The sequence below is a fragment of the Phyllobates terribilis genome, unplaced genomic scaffold (assembly GCF_046119375.1).
Source record: "Phyllobates terribilis strain yellow unplaced genomic scaffold, ASM4611937v1 Scaffold_9__5_contigs__length_417890890, whole genome shotgun sequence".
Taxonomy (NCBI): domain Eukaryota; kingdom Metazoa; phylum Chordata; class Amphibia; order Anura; family Dendrobatidae; genus Phyllobates; species Phyllobates terribilis.
Window position 1 is genome coordinate 374,249,428 of NW_027362769.1, and position 23,851 is coordinate 374,273,278.

Consider the following 23,851-nt stretch of genomic DNA (forward strand, 5'->3'; position numbering starts at 1 on the left):
CCACCATTAGGAGGACCCACACTGCAGACCTCGTGCAGCTAGACCTCCACCATTAGGAGGACCAGCACTGCAGACCTCGTGCAGCTAGACCTCCACCATTAGGAGGACCCGCACTGCAGACCTTGTGCAGCTAGACCTCCACCATTAGGAGGACCCGCACTGCAGACCTCGTGCAGCTAGACCTCCACCATTAGGAGGACCCGCACTGCAGACCTCGTGCAGCTAGACTTCCACCATTAGGAGGACCCGCACTACAGACCTCGTGCAGCTAGACCTCCACCATTAGGAGGACCCGCACTACAGACCTTGTGCAGCTAGACCTCCACCATTAGGAGGACCCGCACTGCAGACCTCGTGCAGCTAGACGCCCACCATTAGGAGGACCCGCACTGCAGACCTCCACCATTAGGAGGACCCGCACTGCAGACCTCGTGCAGCTAGACCCCTACCATGAGGAGGACCTGCACTGCAGACCTAATGCAGCTAGACCCCCACCATGAGGAGGACCTGCACTATAACCCCCTTCAGGTCTGATATACTTTCAATCTATCTTAAAGCAGAAGCTGCAGACAATCCCATAGGCTGAAATGATTGTCTGGCAGGAGGATAAGTCCCATCATTTGCACACAGTTTGTCAATAACACTGACACCTTGAGTGCACGCGCATCGCCTGCCTGGAGTTATACACCAAACACTCTTACTAAGCAGAGCCTTGGCAAATGGCTGAACATTTCCTGCCTGGAGCGGCCCCAGGATTCTGCAGGGAGGGGGCTTAAACTTGACGCTTTTCTTTATTTTATGGAAGGAAAATGCAGAAATAGCAAGATCCTCTTCACAAGTGTGCAGACTCATTACATCCCAAACACATAGGGGAAAAAATATATACAGCGGAGGAAACTGCAGCATGTTCTGCCCGGTAAGGGGGAAAGAGAAGTTTAGTGACATTGAGTTGTGAGGGGTCAGGCGCATTGCCATAAATATGCAAAGTTTTAGAAAAAAAACAATCCCAATTCACTGAAGTCAATGGCCCCGAGGTTCTAATGATCAGATAATACAAGAACCTCAAGGCCATTGACTTTAATAGGAAAAAAAATACGCAAACAATAACTACTTGTTCTATGTAGGATGCCAGAACCGGACCTGTCCAACCAGTGACATAAACTTTGATGTCAAATGTCAGCCACAGGCACAAAATAATGCTGATATCTCCCTGGCATCCCTTTGTGGAGAGACAGTCCAAAAGTGCCCCCTCCCCAACCTCAATTATCCATGCACAATTACCTGTGTTTTGCTCACTCCATTGGTCAGGGGCTGAGGGATTACACCTAAAAGGTAAGAAAAAAAAGTATAAAGATCACAAGAGGAATATTGATTTGGCATCTGAATGCTGGGCCAACTTGAAATGCAGCCCAATGCGACATATTCCCCATTGCTTTTTATAGGGGCTACCAGCAGTGCAGGGTGGGTTGCCTGTGCCCGGAGTAAGGCAAGTGTTTTGCGCCTCTTTAACTCTAGCACTAACCCTAGTCCTAACACTAGGACTAACTGCACTAACCATAGCTGTAACACAAGCACTAACCATAACTCTAACACTAGAACTAACTTTAGCTATAACACTAGAACTAACCCTAACTCTAACGCTACCACTAACTCTAGCTCTAAAACTAACTTTAATACTAGAACTAACCTTAGCTATAACACTAGCACTAACGTTCTAACGCTAGCACTAACACTAGCATTAACTGTAGTTCTAACCCCAGAACTAACCATAGCTCTAATACTAACCCTAGCTCTAACATTAGCACTAACCCTAGCACTAACCATACTAACCCTAGCTCTAGCACTAACCCTAGATCTAACAGTAGCATTAACTGTAGTTCTAACACTAACCCTAGTCCTAACACTAGGACTAACTGCACTAACCATAGCTCTAACACGAGCACTAACCATAACTCTAACACTAGAACTAACTTTAGCTATAACACTAGCACTAACCCTAGCTCTAACACTAACTCTAAAACTAGAACTAACCTTAGCTATAACACTAGCACTAACCCTAGTTCTAACGCTAGCACTAACTCTAGCTCTAAAACTAACTCTAACACTAGAACTAATCTTAGCTATAACACTAGCACTAACCCTAGCTCTAACGCTAGCACTAACTTTAGCTCTAAAACTAACTCTAACACTAGAACTAACCTTGGCTCTAACACTAGCACTAACCTTTCTAACCCTAGCTCTAACACTATCATTAACTGTAGTTCTAACCCCAGAATTAACCATAGCTCTAACCCTAGCTATAACATTAGCACTAACCCTAGCTCTAACAGTAGCACTAACCTTAGCACTAACACTAGCATTAACTGTAGTTCTAACACTAACCCTAGCTCTAACATTAGCACTAACCCTAGCTCTAACACTAGCAATAACCCTAGCTTTAACATTTGCACTAACCCTAGCTCTAACACTAGCACTAACCTTAATACTAATCCTAGCTCTAACACTAGCACTAACCCTAGGTCTAAGACTAGCAATAATCCTAGCTGTAATATTAGCACAAACCCTAGCTCTAACACTAGCACTAACCCTAGCTCTAAACCTAGCATTAACCCAAGCTCTAACATTAGCACTAACATTAGCACTAACCCTAGTTAAAAGTGGGACAAGTGTGTATATACATAAATGTATTATAATGTTAGTGTTTTTGGTTTGTTTTTTTACAAGGGACACTTAAATTTGTGAAACCTCCCCCAGCAGATCTCTCTCTCCCCTTTCAAAAAATTATTTGTTAGTGGGCGCTCTGTGTAGGCAGCAACCAAGATGACAAAGCTCTCTTCATTATTCTGAAAGCTTTGTCATCTCGGTCCCTATCTATGCAGAACGCAGGAACTGATTTCAAACTTATCTGGACTTTGCATAGGATCTAGTGAGATTTACCAAGATGACAAAGCAGGCCCTAGCAATTGTACTTGGTTGGCTCACAGGTACTTACTGTGCCCATGTACTGCTCCAAGATTCAGCGGAAGGGGTCACCAAAAATCGACACGCCAATAGAATGTGACACCCAGGACAATGGGCTATGTGGTCCCCCCTAAGCTATGTCATTGGGGGCCACCTACATAGAACAAACTGCAGACATAGCAACTCATCAGATTTCAGTTTTCCTTTTTCTATGGCAATTTGATTAGTTGGTATTGCTAACCCCTCAAGACAAAATGGCTGATAGCATGTACCTCCTTTGATATGAGCTTCAGCTGGGGTGACCCCCAATTTCTTGAAATATTCATCTGTGTCTGGGTCTACCACCAGTAACGTCGTCTCGTTGTCTTTGGCTTTTATGTTCGCTACCACTTCCGAATGTTTCATGCCATCGACGATCTGTCCATTTACCTTGGGAGAGAGATATACAGCGGCCATATTAAGATATGCTGTAAAAGCAAGACTTTTTTGGTATTTTTTACTTATTTTTCATTTACACTTGCTTTTTTTAACATTTGCTTTTGTGGATAAGGTATGGAGTTTCCAGATATTTTTAGCAAAGGTGCAAAATTTTTCTCAGCTCATTTTTTTTTTCCAAGACAACTTTCCATTTTTTTTTCCTCTCCTTAGTCCAAGATCCATAACTATTTTCTTTATTTTTCCATCCACACAGCCGTATGAGGGCTTGTTTTTTGCGCGGACGAGTGGTTGTTTCAAATGACACCATTTAACACAAAATGTACTGAAAAATAATTAAAAAATTCAACTGCGGTGAAATAATAAAAAAAAACAACGCAATTCTACCATTGTTTTTATGTATAAAAATGACCAGACGGGATGATTTACTTTGTAAAATAAAAAAAAAAATTTTTAATCTCTATTTTTTATTATTTTTTTTATTTTTCCATCAATGGAGCTGAGTAACGGCTTTTTTTTGCTCGGAGCAGTATTTTCTTTTATTGAGACCATTTTGGGAAACACTTGACATTCATGGCCTCTGAAAAATGTTATATTTTGATAAATTGGACTTATATAGGCACACAGATGGCAAATATATTTTTCATTTTTTTAGGGGGTATATTTTGATAAATCCGACTTATACGGACACAGTGATGGCAAATATATATTTTTTTTAGGGTAGAGGGATCCAAAACTTTTATAATTTTTTTAAAATATTTTTTACTCATCTTAGGGAACTTGAACCTGCCCTCGTTTGATGGCTTATACCAGGGATGTCATACTCAAACACACAGAGGGCCAAAATGAAAAACTTGGACAAAGTCGCGGGCCAACCAGTATACAGTATAATGGGCCCCACATAGTCCTCCATAGAGAATAATGGGCCCCACATAGTCTTCCATACAGTATAATGGCCCCACACAGTCCTCCATACAGAATGTGCCCCACATAGTCCTCCATACAGTATAATGGCCCCACATAGTCTTCCATACAGTATAATGGCCCCACATAATTCTCCATACAGAATAATGGTCCCCACATAGTCCTCCATACAGTATAATGGCCCCACATAGTCCTCCATACAGAATGGGCCCCACATAGTCCTCCATACAGTATAATAGCCCCACATAGTCCTCCATACGAATGGGCCCCACATAGTCCTCCATACAAAATAATGGGCCCCACATACTCCTCCATACAGAATAATGGGCCCCACAAAGTCCTCCATATAGTATAATGGCCCCACATAGTCCTCCATACAGAATGGGCCCCACATAGTCCTCCATACAGTATAATAGCCCCACATAGTCCTCCATACAGAATGGGCCCCACATAGTCCTCCATACAAAATAATGGGCCCCACATACTCCTCCATACAAAATAATGGCCCCACATAGTCCTCTATACAGAATAATGGCCCCACATAGTCCTCCATACAGTATAATGAGCCCCACATAGTCCTCCATACAGAATAATGGGCCCCACATAGTCCTCCATACAGTATAATGGGCCCCACATAGTCCTCCATACAGAATAATGGGCCCACATAGTCCTCCATACAGAATAATGGGCCCACATAGTCCTCTATACAGAATAATGGCCCCACATAGTCCTCCATACAGTATAATGAGCCCCACATAGTCCTCCATACAGTATAATGGGCCCCACATAGTCCTCCATCAAAATAATGGGCCCCACATAGTGCTCCATACAAAATAATGGCCCCACATAGTCCTCTATACAGAATAATGGCCCCACATAGTCCTCCATACAGTATAATGAGCCCCACATAGTCCTCCATACAGTATAATGAGCCCCACATAGTCCTCCATACAGTATAATGGGCCCCACATAGTCCTCCATCAGAATAATGGGCCCCACATAGTCCTCCATACAGAATAATGGGCCCCACATAGTCCTCCATACAGTATAATGGCCCCACATAGTCCTCCATACAAAATAATGGCCCCACATAGTCCTCCATACAGTATAATGACCCCACATAGTCCTCCATACAGTATAATGACCCCACATAGTCCTCCATACAGTATAATGTTCTCCACATAGTCCTCCATCAGAATAATGGGCCCCACATAGTCCTCCATACAGTATAATGAGCCCCACATAGTCCTCCATACAGTATAATGGGCGCCACATAGTCCTCCATACAAAATAATGGCCCCACATAGTCCTCTATACAGAATAATGGCCCCACATAGTCCTCTATACAGAATAATGGCCCCACATAGTCCTCCATACAGTATACTTATACTATATATTGTAGTACCACGGTATATAGTGAAAGTGACATTCTCCAATGAAGGGTGACCAAGAAGGTAAAGGCCGTGGCCTTCAATAGGCCCCAAGATGTCATGCCAACCCACCGGTTCCCCATAATCACAATGCTTTGGGGGCAATGGGAGCCAGTGTCACGTCATTCTATGGGGCCCTGACTAAGTAGTGAACAACCCCTTTAAACGCCTCTGTCTGTGATCATCAGCAGCATCAAAAGGGTTAAATGGCAGCGATTGGAGTCAGCGGATACAATCAGACGCCGGCTTGCTTTGTACACCCCATATGTTTATGTTACATAGTCGCGAAGGGGTTAAAATGTGAACGTTAAACTCTGATTGGTCGCCATGGGCAGTATGGATATAACGAGGCCCGATAATAAAGCTGGAAGAAGCGGAGAGGACTGATTTTATTGTTGCTGTGGAGTTACTAGTTGAGCAGTTTCCTCACGTCTCTCCTGGAAGGCGACGTGAATCGCGTGTGCACACAAGCGCTGGGCCGCCTGACAATGGAGTGTGGGAACCATAAAAGAATGCATTGTGTGGTTACGAGGGGTTAACGGGAGCCATTCTTTCTTTTTTCTCTCAGCTCCCTGCACTCTGCCCTCGGCCCCGGCGGTGAAAACAAACACCAAGGCCTCGTCTCCGTGGTTCCCTGGCAACCGCTTCCTACTTTCTCCTGACAGAAATAATGGCTGTGCTCTGTTCTGGGCCACATCAGTGTTCCCTTCCCTCCTCTCAATATCACCCCCTTTATTTTACTCTCTGACGCCCCCCACCTACTTGTACAACTTTTTGACTAAATAATTATCACCCCCCCAACCAGAACCCCCTTCTCTCTTAGCATTTGGGTGCGCTTGGACCCCCGAATTTGACACCCCTGAACTTCTAGTAATTGTAGAAGTGGCCTGACAAAAAAAAAAAAATGACAGAAAACGCTGCAAAACATTGGACACGTCAGAGGAAGATGCAGCCAGACTAGTCTCCTCCATGTGTGAGTCGGGGGGCTAGCTATTGCTCCCTGTTATCAGCTATTTCAGGCTACGAGGTAGTTGACATCTTCTATGTTAGGCTTCGTACGACCCTGCGATTTGTCCTTTATACCGATCGAAGGTTCGAGTCTTCTATTAAAAAAAATAAAATTGAAATGTAATTAAAAAATTTAAAAAAAAAACAAAATAAAAACATAAATAAAAGTGAAATGTAAAAAAAAAAAAAGTTTTTAAAAATATAAAAGAAAATGTAGAATCAAAACCCTTTTCTCGACTTACAAAAAAATAAAATAAAAAAGGAGCATAGCCTGTAAAAGATAAGCCACTGCCAGAAATACCTGGCACCGCTTATCTCCAAGAAACAAAACACAAGTAAAGGACCCCCCCTTTACCCATGGCTGCCAGGTATGACACTGATGGTCTTCAACCAGCTGCTGCATAACTACAACTCCCAGTATGCTTGCTGCTTCACTAGAATGTTTTAAAGTCGACAGTGCCTTGGCCGTCACGCAATGCTGGGAGTTGTAGTATTGCAATAGTTGGAGATCTATAAGGTGTCAGTGGAGTTGGAGGTGCTTTTGGTCATGAGGGTTTGATGGGGGTTGTAGTATTGTAATAGCAGAAGAGCCATAAGTAGGGCACTATAGAGCTGAAGCGTGGGTGGATGCTCTTTGGCTGTCAGGGCATGCTGGGAGTTGTAGTTTTCTGATAGCTGGTCAGTGGGTAGAAGCTGGAAAGCCCATCGGCTGTCAGGACATGCTGGGAGTTGTAGTATTATAAAGGTTGAGAGTCATATAGGTTGCAAATTACTTTATTAGGATGTGAGTGGACTCCATCAAAGTTGGACATGCGTTTGGCTGTGAGGGCATGGTGGAGGTTGTAGTATTTGAATAGTGAGAGAGCCATAAGTTGGACACTACAGTATTAAAGGGGTTGCTCCAAGTTCTCAATCAGTAACGCACCACTCTTGTTTGCCGGGGGGCCCAGTTCGGACCAGCGACATTGTCCCAGTGGTGATCTGACTTGTGCGCTCTTGTATGCGGCAAGCGACGGCAGCTTTGCTTCTTCAGGGGCACTGAAGCTGTCCGAATCCAGCAAAGAGCACCTGCTAAGCGCCCTAGGAGACCAGCTGCCGCTTATAGACTGCAGAGGTGGTCGGAAATCTCGGCAACAAACAAAAAAAAAATAAATCGTTCCGTTTTTGTGAACGGAGAAGATTTTTTTTTTTGTAAGAAGTTGAAATTTTATCAATTTATAATGGGGAGAAAACTTCCCTTTAACGGTAAATTTGGAAATTTGTACCTTTGGCATGATGGGAGTTGGAGGGCAATAATGGAAAACGTTTGACATGAGCCTTTTTTCAAGTTCGGTGGATGAGCCATAGCAACCCTGGCAATGACGTGTATAGGGGCACCGTCCATATACATTGGAATGGACTGAATTACGTACGGCCCATTTCTATTTCTCATCTGCTTCTGGATACACGGGGCCGATCCGGTAACCTAACCAGGCGGCCGCCGGGCATTGAGATGTAATCCTCCGTGACAGATAAGCACGTAGGGAAACAGGTGTCTAATGGCCACACATGCCTGTGCCACACGACGCGCGCTGCAGGACCCAGGACCCTGAGCGAGCTCCTCTCTCCAGGTACAAGATTATTAGCCTGGATGAGCTCCTTCCCCTGGGAATCCTCTCGCTCCTACAGAGCGACATTAAATATGCATGGAAGGCTCGAGCACATAATGTCTGCGAGGTGCTGGGCACGGATCGGGTTCTCAAATCTCCCAGCTGGTAAAGAAAAAAAAAAAAAGACCCTCCCCCAGCTGGCACACCACCGACTAGCACTCGCATGGCTGCGTCACCTGCATCAATTATACAGGAGGACCCATGAATTGCGGGGCAGAGCTTGCTGGGCGTACAATGGGAGGAGATGACAGATCCAGCGGGCAGAGGGCACCGAAGGTTCAGCAGACTCGGGCAACAAGAAGGTGGATCGGGTGACCCATGGCACAGTGCAGGGAGCATATGTTTTGGAATACCTATCTGCCCAAATTAGCATTAGGTACCTAAGCATGGTGCCAAATGGACGCCGTGCCAAAGGGGGGCGCTTTCTAATAACGCTTTCTTTCCTGTGCAAATAAATCCGCAACAAAATGCCCCCTGATGTCCGGGGCGGTCATTAAATTACCTCCTTGTGTTGTGCCGCAGAATATGGTTCTGATTAATTTATAAAGAGCCCACGTGGCGGCTTACAAGTGACAGCGAAACGTGGAGCTATTACAGACAGCTGTGTCAGGGGGTCTTAAAGGGCTGGTAGCGCTTTGTTTTCATACCCCTGTACCTGAAGACTAATGCTGCCTCGAAACAAACTTAGATCGATGGTGATTTAGGGTTTCAGACACTGATCTGACTCCCTAGATCATATATTTTAAACTCTGGCCCGCGGGCCAAATCTTGTCTGCAGGTTCGCTTTATTTGGCCCGTGACACCAGAACCACCACCCCTATGTGAGCCTAATATTCTGTATGGAGGACTATGTGAGGCCCACTATACTGTATGGAGGACTATGTGGGGCCCATTATACTGTAAGGAGGACTATGGGGGGCCATTATACTGTATGAAGGACTATGTGGGGCCCATTATACTGTAAGGAGGACTATGTGGGGCCATTATACTGTATGGAGGACTATGTGGGGCCATTATACTGTATGGAGGACTATGTGGGGCCATTATACTGTATGGAGGACTATTTGAGGCCCATTATTCTGTATAGAGGACTATGCGAGGCCCATTATTCTGTATCGAGGGCTGTGTGGGACCGATGATACTGTATAGTGGCTGGCCCGCGATTTTGTCCAAGTTTTTCATTTTGGCCCTCTGTGTGATTGAGTTTGACATCTATGCATTAGATGGTTGTCCGATCCCTCCGAAATCGGCAAGTTTGACTAACTTTTATCTAACACATAAGGGATAGAGTTGAGCAACAGCGGGACCCCAATCCCCATTGGTACTTCAATGCAGACGGAAGGGGTCCTGTGAAATTCCTCGCTCGAATCATGGGCGCCTCTGGTGCTTACAAGGCCACCGCGGAGTCACGTGAAGCCTTGTAAAATGTCAGAGACGTTTAAGATGTTGGCATTCGAGTGCCAACTGAGGACCCCTTTGCCGAATACTAGGGTCCAGAGAATTCACACATCTCTTGTATGGGGTCCTCAACATTACTTAGACATCTATTAGTCACGGAATTAATAAAAAGTGATAAAATGTGATGAGATACGCTGCGATACCGGAGTGGGGAGTGTATCACAGCATATTCAGGCAGATTTGCCATTCAGGAGTTTGGAAAAGTTGGGTTGATAACTGACCCCTTTGAGAGTTAGAACGTCGGCCATATTGGTAGTAAAATAAAGCTAACAATTAATCAATCATTTATCACAAACCTCCACCAGCCGGTCCTGTGGTCTCAATCCGGCTTTGGCAGCAGGAGAGCCGGGGTCTACGGAGCGGATGAACTGTCCGGGCCGCGATTTCTCGCTGTGAAGGTTGAACCCGTAGCCATTGGACCCCTTCTTCAGATGACACAGTCGCGGACATCTATCCTTCACTTGTCCGTTCATATCCTGTAAATATAAGGAATGGAACGTTTAGGAATTATAAGAATTTTACAACTCGCGTCCCCATGACAACTCTTCCCATCACCCTGTGCTATCTTAGGTAAGATACGATCAAAAAAACTCCTATTAAATTCTCTCATGTTTGCTTTGCTTTCTATTTTAGGTTTACAATCGTTCAGAAAGCCGACGCTCGGTTTAACGACTGCTGTGACCAACCCAAGTACCTGTGTTTAATGGCTGGAGGAGATTATCTGGTAGGACAAGTCACAACGCAAACACATCCGACAGACTTGGCTTTGAAGATGAAATGTGACCAAAAAGATCCGTTTACAATATGTCTATCACAAGGCGGTGGAGGCACATACAAAAGTAAGGCGCAAATTACACTAGGATGACTGTAAAAGCATCTTGTCCCCTTCCCCATGTTAAAGGGGTTATTTCCCATCTTCATAAATGGGTATGGTCGGATAGAGCTGGTAAAAACAAGCACTTTTGCAATTTACTGCTTATTAAAATTTTCAGCCGTTCTTGAGATATTAACACTTTTCTTTTGTTTACAGCTCGTTGCCTTGGAGACCGACCACCGCTGCTGGACAGCAGAACATACAGCCCTTACAGTCTCCTTTCTATTGAATTTGTAAGCTCTGTTTTGATACTGGCCAGGATATCTGGAGTTAGCTGTTACCTTCTAATCCCAGCCAGGGTTTATAATCTAGACAGCAGTGGTGGTCGGTTTCCTAGGAAACTAGTTGTAAGCAAAAGAAAAATGTTCATATCTCAAAAACGGCAGAAAATTTTAATAAGCAGTAAATTGCAAAAGTGCTTGTTTTCAAAAGCACTGTTCGAGGATATGTAAGTTATAATGGTGGAAGTAACCCGTTAAGGGCCAATTCGTCCTTGACGATCTGACGAATTTGAGAGACGGGTTACGAATGGCCTTGTGCCTGACATATATATGGACAGGAGTTTTTTTTCTGAAGAGTAGCTTTTTCCTCTGGAGGAACCAATACGTTGTAGTATGAGATGACAATTGCCAAATCTCCCCAGGCATCTGGGAAGGGTTAGGGAAGATGGGGAGATCTCAAGAATTGTAAGAAGAGTGCTTACAAAGCCTCGCGAAACCTCACGGAAAACGGCTTGGCTGAGAGTTTATGTTTTCAACAGGATGTTTTCTAAAGGATCAGGCAGAACGAGTCCTACTGCCCAATCCTTCTCTCCTCCCACATCTTCTATCACTATATGCAACTGCTGAGCTCACTGGACATTTTAAGCCCTGATCTGACAAAAAAGGCCCTTTTTATACCAATTTACAAAGGTCCAATCTTAGGGAGTCCTCAGTGGGCACAGAAGTTCTCAGGGGGCACAGGAGTCCTCAGGGGGCACTTTTTGATGCATAACTTTCTCCAGTGTCACATCTATACAATGTCGATAGCCCGAGCTTCTGTGTGCCGTCAAACAAAAAAAAATTTGCATCTAACAGGATCCCTTTTTTTTTGCATAGTCAACATCGGCTGCATGTGACACCCCACTGCTGCAGGAAGCCTTCAGCCTGAATAGCACTTTAACTATTTCCGCTCTTTCATGTAAGTTTCACTTTCTTTTTTTCTCTTGAACCCAGTGACACATTAAAAGTAACCTATCAATGCTGTTTGTGGATCCGGCTAATTTCGGTAGGGCCCCTATGATTTGTGTATAGGTTGTCTTTCAAGCTTTCTTAAAGATTTTTACTTTCATAAAAAAAATTACATTGATTATATATGCCTTAAAGAAAATCCATCACTTGCCATAAATATGTATTTTTTACCAGGTCTTAATGCTGCTGTTCTCCTGAATCCGGCGATGTTTTTCTTTTCTTCCTGCGCCTCTCCACTCCTGAGATATGGCCCCATCATCCCTGTATAGAAATCTAGTCTTTTTAGCCACATGGGTGTGGTACATAAAAACACGCCCACTAAGAACAGTTCAGGACCACGCCCACTTGAATAACAAGACTAGATTTACACACAGGGAAGAGGAGGCCGTATCTCAGGAACGGAGAGGCGCAGGAACACAAGAAAAACATCACCGGATTCAGGAGAACAGCGGCATTTACACCGGGTAAAAATAAATTACATATTTTATATCAAGTAATTATTTAAGTGCACACTTGTCTAGTCTCCCATGCTACCCGAGAAACTACTAAGAAAAGGGGAGGACTCCCGGGTGTCATGTGCTGACAGCCCTCTCCTGATTCCGACACTCCTGTATAAGTTTAGGGGATCTTTATTTGTCAAAATGGTCTTGAACTGTATTTGTTTAGGGGGTTCTGGTCTGAGGTCAGTATTTTAGGGGTCCTTGAGTCAATTTGCATTCGTTTTGTTGCTCTGTTCATTACTCAAAAATATTAAATTGGGTACGTGGCCTATATGAATGGCGGGACAATTTTTTTTTGCGCCGCTTATTACATTACTTCTCTCTGATTTCTATGCTCCAAAGTAGCGTTGCTGTGAAATATTTTTCTAATCCTGGACCACCCGGTGTCCCTGAACGAAACGCTCATCGGGGGTATATCAGGATTCTCATAGGGATCCGCTCTTCGGAGGCCCGGCTGATGAATACCACGCTGAAGATATCCCGGATAACATATGCACATACATGCATCCACAAACGTTCACACGCTCGTAAAGTTGACTTCTTGTGTTTGTCCGTCCAGAGGAAATTGCATGTTGAGAGCTGCTGACGTCCGACCAGTCACACCAGGTTAACCCATTAAGCCCATCAGTCAGTATAATGTGACTTGTGACTGACGTGCCGTTAGGCGTGTACGCAGAATTCAAGGACTGGCGCTGGCATTTGGGTTATCGATATTAAAGGAGACGATGAAAGTAAAAAATGTCAAAGTCGGCCATAATGACTCTTTACTAGGAATGCGACACATTAGACTCCCACATGTCAAGGAGGAGGAGAAGGGGGGAGGAGGTCTAATCTCATTTTCTGGTTTCTGTTCCTGCCAAAAGTATGGAGGAGGTCACATCTGGAGAATGAAAATGGCACCGAATGGCCTCGGGATGGGACAAGTTAAAAAATAAAAGCTGCATTATACGGCAGTGGTCTCAGACTGCTGCAATACTACAACTCTCAGCGGCAGTGGTCTCAGACTTCTGCAATACTACAACTCTCAGCGGCAGTGGTCTCAGACTTCTGCAATACTACAACTCTCAGCATGTCCAGAGTGGTCTCAGACTGCGGCAATACTACAACTCTCAGCGGCAGTGGTCTCAGACTTCTGCAATACTACAACTCTCAGCATGTCCTGAGTGGTCTCAGACTGCGGCAATACTACAACTCTCAGCATGTCCCGAGTGGTCTCAGACTGCGGCAATACTACAACTCTCAGCGGCAGTGGTCTCAGACTGCTGCAATACTACAACTCTCAGCGTGTCCTGAGTGGTCACAGAACAGCGGATACACACCTCAACACCATCATGCCTCCAAATAATCTAAGGGTGTGCCAGTTTATTGGGTATGGAGATTTCTAAGCCAGGCATGCAAATGGGCTCTCTCCAAGAAGGAAGAAAGTTGGCACTCAAAAGGCATCAAAAGTCAGTCAAACTTTCTGATGTCGAAAGGATGACCGACCATCTGATGTATATGGGGGTCTCCTGACTCTCCTGACAGATGATGTTCTGGGGGGAAAGGATCGGAAAGGTCCTTTTCTTTTCAGGTGAGATAAGCCGTTACCAGAGCTGTCTGGCAACCACTCTGTGGAAATCACATGAACGCGAATGCGGGTGAAGAGTCGGGACATATGAATGTTGAGCTGATCGCTATCTCATGGAGTTAAGTACCCTATAAGTCAATATATGACCCTTTAACTAAGAATATTTAGCCAAACCAGTCTTCTCCAAAAGGAAGATACCCATCACAGCCAACTATTACCCTGCTCTGCACTGATGAGAGGCAAAAAACCCCAAACAGCTGTCTTTAGGATGGCTGTCTTTCCCTTCTGGACGAGTCTTTGGTTTGGCTAATACCCTCATTTATACTTACTGATAGGCTGGCTACCTCCAATAGGTGGCACTACGGAGCCAGCTTTCTTCCTTATGGTGGGGTAGAGCTAATTTCCAAAAAATCAAGTCAGCTAAGGGCAGTCATATAAAGAGGTTCTTCGCTTTGGCAATGAGCTGCTCACAAAGTGTCTCAATGATGTGACCCCAGCGATCAACCGCAACCAAGTTTAATTTCCCTGCAGCACCTCTAGAGGAAAAATGAAGTATTACACTACCGATACAAATCAATACATGCAAATTGTCTCTTCAGAGAGGAAGAGAACTAGAACTCTAGTGCCAAATATAGAGAGAAGCAATTCTAAAAGTCAATATCGACCCCTTAACGAGCTTTGTCACATGACTCAGGATAATAACCAGAACCAAAATCTCAATTTGCAGACACTGTGTTTCAGGGTACTGCCCCTCGGCAGTGCAAAGTGTGACACAGAACAGGATAGGTCCTCCAGAGTGTAATTGCTCTCCAGGATGGTCAAAAGATGAGGTTCTGAACAAAGTAACCCCTGAATTAAAGGGTTATTCCCAAAACACAAATTATACACTATCCAGGGGATAACTAGTAGATTACTGGGGGTATAACTACTGGGACCCCCCAGTGATCCCTAGGATGCGGTTCCAGAACCCTGAGAACAAGGCTCTGCAGCCACAACTCCGCTCCATTGTCAATGGGACGGGCGGAAAAAGCCAACTCCAGCGCTCCGCCTTCGCTAGCAGTCCTATAGTGAATGAATGGAGCGGAGGCAGAGCAACACTAAGGTGGTTACCGTCTCGAGAGTCCCCATAGGATTGCTGGAGGAATCCTAGTCTGGGAGTGCCAAGGATGGGAAAAGCCACGTCGGTGGCTCAGTTCAATGAGATAATAACTCCTTAAAGCAGAGTGATTGTAAACGACTACTGGCTTTATCATAAAGTAGATAAAAATAAGGACTTCTGTGTCATAAATGAGGACACAGGTGACCAGGAAGATTCGCAAGACATGCGGGCTATTACTTGATGAAATTTTATCATTCTAAGGGGAAGTTGGAAATATTGCGGATTTTAGCTGCAGCTAAAATCCGTGTGTCCTCCAGCTGTGGCCTGTTGAGTTGATACTGAAGCACTGCAGAGGTCACATGTAGAAACAGTGACTGACAGGGGGACCAAGAAGATATGCGCAGGAGTGGCAGAAAAGTAAGAATAATAATTTCAGTTTTTTGGAATCCACGTAAATCTGCACTAAAATTAGCATTTTGTGAGAATTTTGCACCACAAAATTCGACCTCATTAAGCCAATGTGGGCCCCCACCCCATTACGGGGGTCCTTCATATCGCAATAGACTAAAAGCGACTTGTTCCTGCTGACACCAGTAAATTTTCTGACACCTACAAATAAATATCCTACTTTTTTTTTCACAATATTTTAGCCATTAGGTGGCGCAGTGCTCTTGCTCGCTACCCCCCTTTTTTTTTTTGATCACATGAAAATCCATATCGCTACTTAATAAGTAAAAAAGCATAACAAATAAAAAAGAAAGAAAGAATTGAAAACGGATTTATAAATATGGACGCTTTCTAAAGTGTTAGATTTCACCAGAACCCATTCGGACTTCTTACGCTTTAAACGGAATTTGGAGCTTTTTAATAAGACTTTCTCTGGAATGCTCGACCCATGGGGGAAACATTCGCAGTGCCGCACTCCCACAGAATATCTAAACAGACCCTTGGCACACACTCGGGCCCGTGTGTCCTGCGGCCCGCAGCGCTGAGTTCTGGGGGTGTGAGAACGTGTGGAACGGATCAAGTCCAGTCCATGGATGAGGAGATTAGTGTCTATATCGTGGCAACCAAGGTTCAGGCGCCCAAACAGATGTAAAACTATTTGAGGAGATGATTTTCTCACCTCTACTGAAATACTCTGTGCTGCTGGAGTGAAGAATAGAAAGATATATTATGCATTAGCAGATGCATGGCTGATCAAATTGGTTTGCGACTTCGATTCTCAGCAGTTATGCGGTTAATCATTACACCGGTGACTGCCAGCAAAACAATTAAGGAAGACTAATTGATCAGAGGATCCCAGGTGACCTTGGCGGAGGTTTTCCCATTACACACAGCGCCCCCTCTGTCTCTCTGTGTTCCCTTCCTCACAATTAGATCTATTTATCAGCTCATCCTTGTAATTTAGACAAGTGGACAATAATCAAGGGTTATAATTAACCCCGCAGATGACAGGTAGTGCCCTAATTGTCACAGGTTAGTGCTATAGTCATTTACTATCACCAGCAAATATACCCTAGACCGCCATATACAGCTCACTATTAGAATGTAAGCTCTGCAGGTCAGTTCTGCCATGTTCCTCTGTAAAATATGAACAAACTTGTACATAGGAGCAGTATTATAGCAGTTATATTCTTGTACATTGGGGCAGTATTATACTAGTTATATTCTTGTACATAGGGAGCAGTATTATAGCAGTTATATTCTTGTACATAGGGGTAGTATTATAGTAGCTATATTCTTGTATATAGGGGGCAGTATTATAGTAGTTATATTCTTGTACATAGGGAGCAGTATTATAGCAGTTATATTCTTGTACATAGGGGCAGTATTATAGCAGTTATATTCTTGTACATAGGGGCAGTATTATAGTAGTTATATTCTTGTACATAGGAGGCAGTATTATAGTAGTTATATTCTTGTACATAGGGGGCAGTATTATAGTAGTTATATTCTTGTACATACGAGCAGTATTCTAGTAGTTATATTCTTGTACATAGGAGCAGTATTATAGTAGTTATATTCTTGTACATAGGGGCAGTATTATAGTAGTTATATTCTTGTACATAGGGGGCAGTATTATAGTAGTTGTAATCTTGAACATAGGAGGCAGTATTATAGTAGTTATATTCTTGTACATAGGAGCAGTATTATAGTAGTTATATTCTTGTACATAGGGGGCAGTATTATAGTAGTTATATTCTTGTACATAGGGGCAGTATTATAGTAGTTATATTCTTGTACATAGGGGGCAGTATTATAGTAGTTATATTCTTGTACATAGGGGCAGTATTATAGTAGTTATATTCTTGTACATAGGGGGCAGTATTATAGTAGTTGTAATCTTGAACATAGGAGGCAGTATTATAGTAGTTATATTCTTGTACATAGGAGCAGTATTATAGTAGTTATATTCTTGTACATAGGGGGCAGTATTATAGTAGTTATATTCTTGTACATAGGAGGCAGTATTATAGTAGTTATATTCTTGTACATAGGAGCAGTATTGTAGTAGTTATATTCTTGTACATAGGGGCAGTATTATAGTAGTTATATTATTGTGCATAGGGAGCAGTATTATAGTAGTTATATTCTTGTACATAGGGGCAGAATTATAGTAGCTATATTGTTGTACATAGGGGACAGTATTAGAGTAGTTATATTCTTGTACATAGGAGCAGTATTATAGTAGTTATATTCTTGTACATAGCAGCAGTATTATAGTAGCTATATTCTTGTACATAGGGGGCAGTATTATAGTAGCTATCTTCTTGTACATAGGGAGCAGTATTATAGTAGTTATATTCTTGACATAGGGGGCAATATTATAGTAGTTATATTCTTGTACACAGGGAGCAGTATTATAGTAGTTATATTCTTGTACATACGGAGCAGTATTATAGTAGTTATATTCTTGTACATAGGTGGCAGTATTATAGTAGTTATATTCTTGTACATAGCAGTAGTATTATAGTAGTTGTATTCTTGTACATAGGGCACAGTATTATAGTAGTTATATTCTTGTACATAGGGGGCAGTATTATAGTAGTTATATTCTTGTACATAGGAGCAGTATTATAGTAGTTATATTCTTGTACATAGGGGCAGTATTATAGTCGTTATATTCTTGTACATAGGAGCAGTATTATAGTAGTTATATTCTTGTACATAGGGGGCAGTATTATAGTGGTTATATTCTTGTACATAGGAACAGTGTTATAGTAGTTATTTTCTTATACATAGGAGGCAGAATTATAGTAGTTATATTCCTGTACATAGGAGCAGTATTATAGTAGTTATATTCTTGTACATAGGAGCAGTATTATAGTAGTTATATTCTTGCACATAGGGGACAGTATTATAGTAATTATATTCTTGTACATAGGGGCAGTATTATAGTAGTTATATTCTTGTACATAGGGGGCAGTATTATAGTAGTTATATTCTGTACATAGGAGCAGTATTATAGTAGTTATATTCTTGTACATAGGGGCAGTATTATAGTAGTTATATTCTGTACATAGGAGCAGTATTATAGTAGTTATATTCTGTACATAGGAGCAGTATTATAGTAGTTAGATTCTTGTACATAGGGGCAGTATTATAGTAGTTATATTCTTGTACATAGGGAGCAGTATTATAGTAGTTATATTCTTGTACATAGGAGCAGTATTATAGTAGTTATATTCTTGTACATAGGAGCAGTATTATAGTAGTTATATTCTTGTACATAGGAGCAGTATTATAGTAGTTATATTCTTGTACATAGGGGCAGTATTATAGTAGTCATATTCTTGTACATAGGGTCCAGTATTATAGTAGTTATATTCTTGTACATAGGAGCAGTATTATACTAGTTATATTCTTGTACATAGGAGCAGTATTATAGTAGTTATATTCTTGTTCATAAGGGCAGTATTATAGTAGTTATATTTTTGTACATAGGGAGCAGTATTATAGTAGTTATATTCTTGTACATAGGAGCAGTATTATAGTAGTTATATTCTTGTACATAGGGGGCAGTATTATAGTAGTTATATTCTTGTACATAGGGTGCAGTATTATAGTAGTTATATTCTTGTTCATAAGGGCAGTATTATAGTAGTTATATTCTTGTACATAGGAGCAGTATTATAGTAGTTATATTCTTGTACAGAGGAGGCAGTATTATAGTAGATATATTCTTGTACATAGGGGACAGTATTATAGTAGTTATATTCTTGTACATAGGAGCAGTATTATAGTAGTTATATTCTTGTACATAGGGGCAGCATTATAGTAGTTATATTCTTGTACATAGGGTGCAGTATTATAGTAGTTATATTCTTGTTCATAGGAGCAGTATTATAGTAGTTATATTCTTGTACATAGGAGCAGTATTATAGTAGTTATATTCTTGTACATAGGAGCAGTATTATAGTAGTTATATTCTTGTACATAGGGGGCAGTATTATAGTAGTTATATTGTTGTACATAGGGGCAGTATTATAGTAGTTATATTCCTGTACATAGGAGCAGTATTATAGTAGTTCTATTCTTGTACATAGGGGGCAGTATTATAGTAGTTATATTCTTGTACATAGGGGCAGCATTATAGTAGTTATATTCTTGTACATAGGGGCAGTATTATAGTAGTTATATTCTTGTACATAGGGTGCAGTATTATAGTAGTTATATTCTTGTACATAGGGTGCAGTATTATAGTAGTTATATTCTGTACATAGGAGCAGTATTATAGTAGTTATATTCTTTTACATGGGGGAGTATTATAGTAGATATGTTGTTTACTGTACTCTATAAATTTGCATCAATCACTAGTAACTTATTACCATCTATAATAATTTAATCTGTGTTTTATAACATTTCCTGGCACTTCTTATTTAATTACAGGCTCCGAGAGGCCAGGAAAGGCTTTTCATCAGGTGATCATGTGGAAGTGTCCCTTGCAATGGGAATATGTACCTCTGTGTACCTTGTGATGGAGCCAAGATATACAATGGAGTTTGTGTTACTTGTAAATCATTCGCTAAGAGGCCAGAATCAGCTGTGAAAACAGAACAGAATCTGTGTACAAAGGCATCAGATGGCCAGAGAAGAGCCCGGCGGATGCTGAATAGCTGGAAATACGGCCATCCACTTGAGAAAGACAAAGGATCCGAGAAGGGCCACTCACTGCAGCCATAAAAACACGTCCCGCATCATCCCATCTGCCATATACTCGTTGATGCCATCCACGGTCTATGATCCCGAGGGGCGGCTGAACATCTGGGTGTGCAAATTTCCTGAAATCAAAATCTAAAGTCTTGGAGGAGATTAATTGGTGGAATTGGGGGGAGGGAGAGATATTGAATGATTAACTTCCACAAGGGTGAAAGAGCAACTCCATCAATTTTTTGGCATTTTTGCTGCCCAATCATCAAGGAAAAAAAGCATGAGCTTGTGGAAAATAATGTGTCACTATGCTGCATGTGATATGGGGGAGGCCATCAGTTTTTGTTCCCCTATGTCTTTCTTGCAGCCACCACTAGAGGGGGTTCAGGAGCGGCATACTGTGTATACCTAGTCTGCAGTGAGCTCCTAAGCTCCCTCTAGTGGTGACTGAAGGGTGTCAGAATTTTATCATGTAAAATAATATCTTTGCAGGGGATTTAATGCTGTCGATATATTAAGAAATTAATGTTTAAAATAAACCAGAAATATAGATGCCCTCACTTTTTATAAATCTGCAGCATTTTCTCTAATCTGCTGATCACTTTTTGATTGGTGGGTGGCTGAAGCCCTGCCCCTTTGGGTGGGGCTTAACAATATTGTGTCCTACTGTAACCAGGGCACTGGGGGGAGGCTCCTGCTGCAGTCAGTTTTCTTACAGTCAAATACAGGACAGGGAGAAGAAGGAAGGGAAACAAGGCTGCACTACTGAGACGAGCGGAGAAGATTCTTTGCATTTTTCTCACATTTAATTGCTGGGATATTTTTTATGCATTTTTTTGCTTTCTTAATGCATTATCGGATATGCTTTGGTTGCTGTGATACATAACACAAGTCCACTTGCCCTCTGTATGATATGTCATTGACGTGGAGCTCAACCCTCACAGGAATGTCACCTCTCCGCTATACTTTAAAGCCGACAGTGTCCTTGTCACTTTTCTATAAACTCTCGCTAAGTCTTCCTGCCAATCATACATGAAGGATTAGAAGAAAAACCTGTTTTCTCGGCCAGGCAAGAAGTTTACAAGAAAAATGTTTCCTTAATTTTGCCCTTGTGTTCATAGACTTGCGTAATTAGTTCTCCTATCTGATAAATATCTGAAAGCTCCTTGGGATTAGAGAGCAGGTGTCCTTAAAGGGAAAACCCATTTAGCGCCATCACATAGAATAATGGGGTTTGATTATCTCAGGGAATCTCTAAATCTAGGATTTTATAAATTATATGTCAGCAGAAAACAGACACCACTGACTTTTCTAAGAAGATGAGCTGGGGGTTATGGTCTGCTGAGGATTATGTGGATTTCAGACTACTTCAGACTCCCATAGACAATGGAGTTAGGATGGAGTCACCGATTATAGGGGAGGGTAATAAATCCATCATTTCTACACCAATTATTGCAAACGATTGCAAAAACATACTCGAGATGAAGTTACACTTGAGTCTTTTCCCGTTCTTCCGTTCCGCTGTTACACAGCGATATGACTGTATCCGCCGCTGGACAATAATCCGGAGATAATGTTACAAAATGCAGATTAGAGAAAAGCGGAAAATCTCGCTTGTTCCTGAGCAACCTCGAAACATCCTAGCATCTGTTTTATTGCATCCTAGGACACTGGTAATATACAGCTTAATGCATGGGCCGTATAAAGCCTGGACGCGGGTCATGAAGACAGAGCGCTGCCCCCCAACATAACATTGTCATAACCAGCGACAACCTCTTACTAAACCAGGAAAGTGTCCACAGCAGTTGTCACTGCGCAGAACTGCAGCCGAGATTGCGGAGAACTGCAGCCAGCCCCATCCTCTATAAGGCCGAGAGTGCGGAGAACTGCAGCCAGCCCCATCCACTATAAGGCCGAGAGTGCGGAGAACTGCAGCCAGCCCCGTCCTCTATAAGGCCGAGAGTGCGGAGAACTGCAGCCAGCCCCGTCCACTATAAGGCCGAGAGTGCGGAGAACTGCAGCCAGCCCCATCCTCTATAAGGCTGAGAGTGCGGAGAACTGCAGCCAGCCCCATCCACTATAAGGCCGAGAGTGCGGAGAACTGCAGCCAGCCCCATCCACTATAAGGCCGAGAGTGCGGAGAACTGCAGCCAGCCCCGTCCTCTATAAGGCCGAGAGTGCGGAGAACTGCAGCCAGCCCCGTCCACTATAAGGCCGAGAGTGCGGAGAACTGCAGCCAGCCCCATCCTCTATAAGGCCGAGAGTGCGGAGAACTGCAGCCAGCCCCATCCACTATAAGGCCGAGAGTGCGGAGAACTGCAGCCAGCCCCGTCCTCTATAAGGCCGAGAGTGCGGAGAACTGCAGCCAGCCCCGTCCACTATAAGGCCGAGAGTGCGGAGAACTGCAGCCAGCCCCATCCTCTATAAGGCCGAGAGTGCAGAGAACTGCAGCCAGCCCCATCCACTATAAGGCCGAGAGTGCCGAGAACTGCAGCCAGCCCCGTCCACTATAAGGCCGAGAGTGCGGAGAACTGCAGCCAGCCCCGTCCACTATAAGGCCGAGAGTGCGGAGAACTGCAGTCAGCCCCGTCCACTATAAGTGCCGAGAGTGCGGAGAACTGCAGCCAGCCCCGTCCTCTATAAGGCCGAGAGTGCGGAGAACTGCAGCCAGCCCCGTCCACTATAAGGCCGAGAGTGCGGAGAACTGCAGCCAGCCCCATCCTCTATAAGGCCGAGAGTGCGGAGAACTGCAGCCAGCGCCATCCACTATAAGGCCGAGAGTGCGGAGAACTGCAGCCAGCCCCATCCACTATAAGGCCGAGAGTGCAGAGAACTGCAGCCAGCCCCGTCCTCTATAAGGTCGAGAGTGCGGAGAACAGCAGCCAGCCCCGTCCACTATAAGGCCGAGAGTGCGGAGAACTGCAGCCAGCCCCATCCTCTATAAGGCCGAGAGTGCAGAGAACTGCAGCCAGCCCCATCCACTATAAGGCCGAGAGTGCCGAGAACTGCAGCCAGCCCCGTCCACTATAAGGCCGAGAGTGCGGAGAACTGCAGCCAGCCCCGTCCACTATAAGGCCGAGAGTGCGGAGAACTGCAGCCAGCCCCATCCTCTATAAGGCCGAGAGTGCAGAGAACTGCAGCCAGCCCCATCCACTATAAGGCCGAGAGTGCGGAGAACTGCAGCCATCCCGTCCACTATAAGGCCGAGAGTGCGGAGAACTGCAGCCAGCCCCGTCCACTATAAGGCCGAGAGTGCGGAGAACTGCAGCCAGCCCCGTCCACTATAAGGCCGAGAGTGCGGAGAACTGCAGCCAGCCCCGTCCACTATAAGGCCGAGAGTGCGGAGAACGGCTGCCAGCCCCGTCCACTATAAGGCCGAGAGAGCAGAGAACTGCAGCCAGCCCCGTCCACTATAAGGCCGAGAGTGCGGAGAACGGCTGCCAGCCCCGTCTACTATAAGGCCGAGAGTGCGGAGAACGGCAGCCAGCCCCGTCCACTATAAGGCCGAGATTGCAGAGAACTGCAACCAGTCCTGTCCACTATAAGGAAGAGAGTGCAGAGAA

At 43.7% G+C, this 23,851-nt stretch overlaps 1 protein-coding gene and 1 long non-coding RNA gene across 2 annotated transcripts in view; one reads left to right on the forward strand and one right to left on the reverse strand.

Annotated features, from left to right (window-relative positions):
• NHERF2 (NHERF family PDZ scaffold protein 2) overlaps positions 1 to 23,851 on the reverse strand; it is an 84,153-nt gene that overhangs the window by 5,270 nt on the left and 55,032 nt on the right. The window contains exons 3-5 of the mRNA XM_073648393.1: positions 10,162 to 10,341; positions 3,234 to 3,390; positions 1,282 to 1,325 (exon numbers count right to left, since the gene is read on the reverse strand). Of these exons, the coding sequence (XP_073504494.1) occupies positions 1,282 to 1,325; positions 3,234 to 3,390; positions 10,162 to 10,341 (381 nt within the window). The remainder of the gene's footprint in view (positions 1 to 1,281; positions 1,326 to 3,233; positions 3,391 to 10,161; positions 10,342 to 23,851) is intronic.
• LOC141162355 (uncharacterized) lies at positions 10,429 to 21,120 on the forward strand. The gene is made up of 3 exons (XR_012250763.1): positions 10,429 to 10,704; positions 11,837 to 11,918; positions 20,028 to 21,120. It is a non-coding gene; the product is annotated as an uncharacterized lncRNA (long non-coding RNA).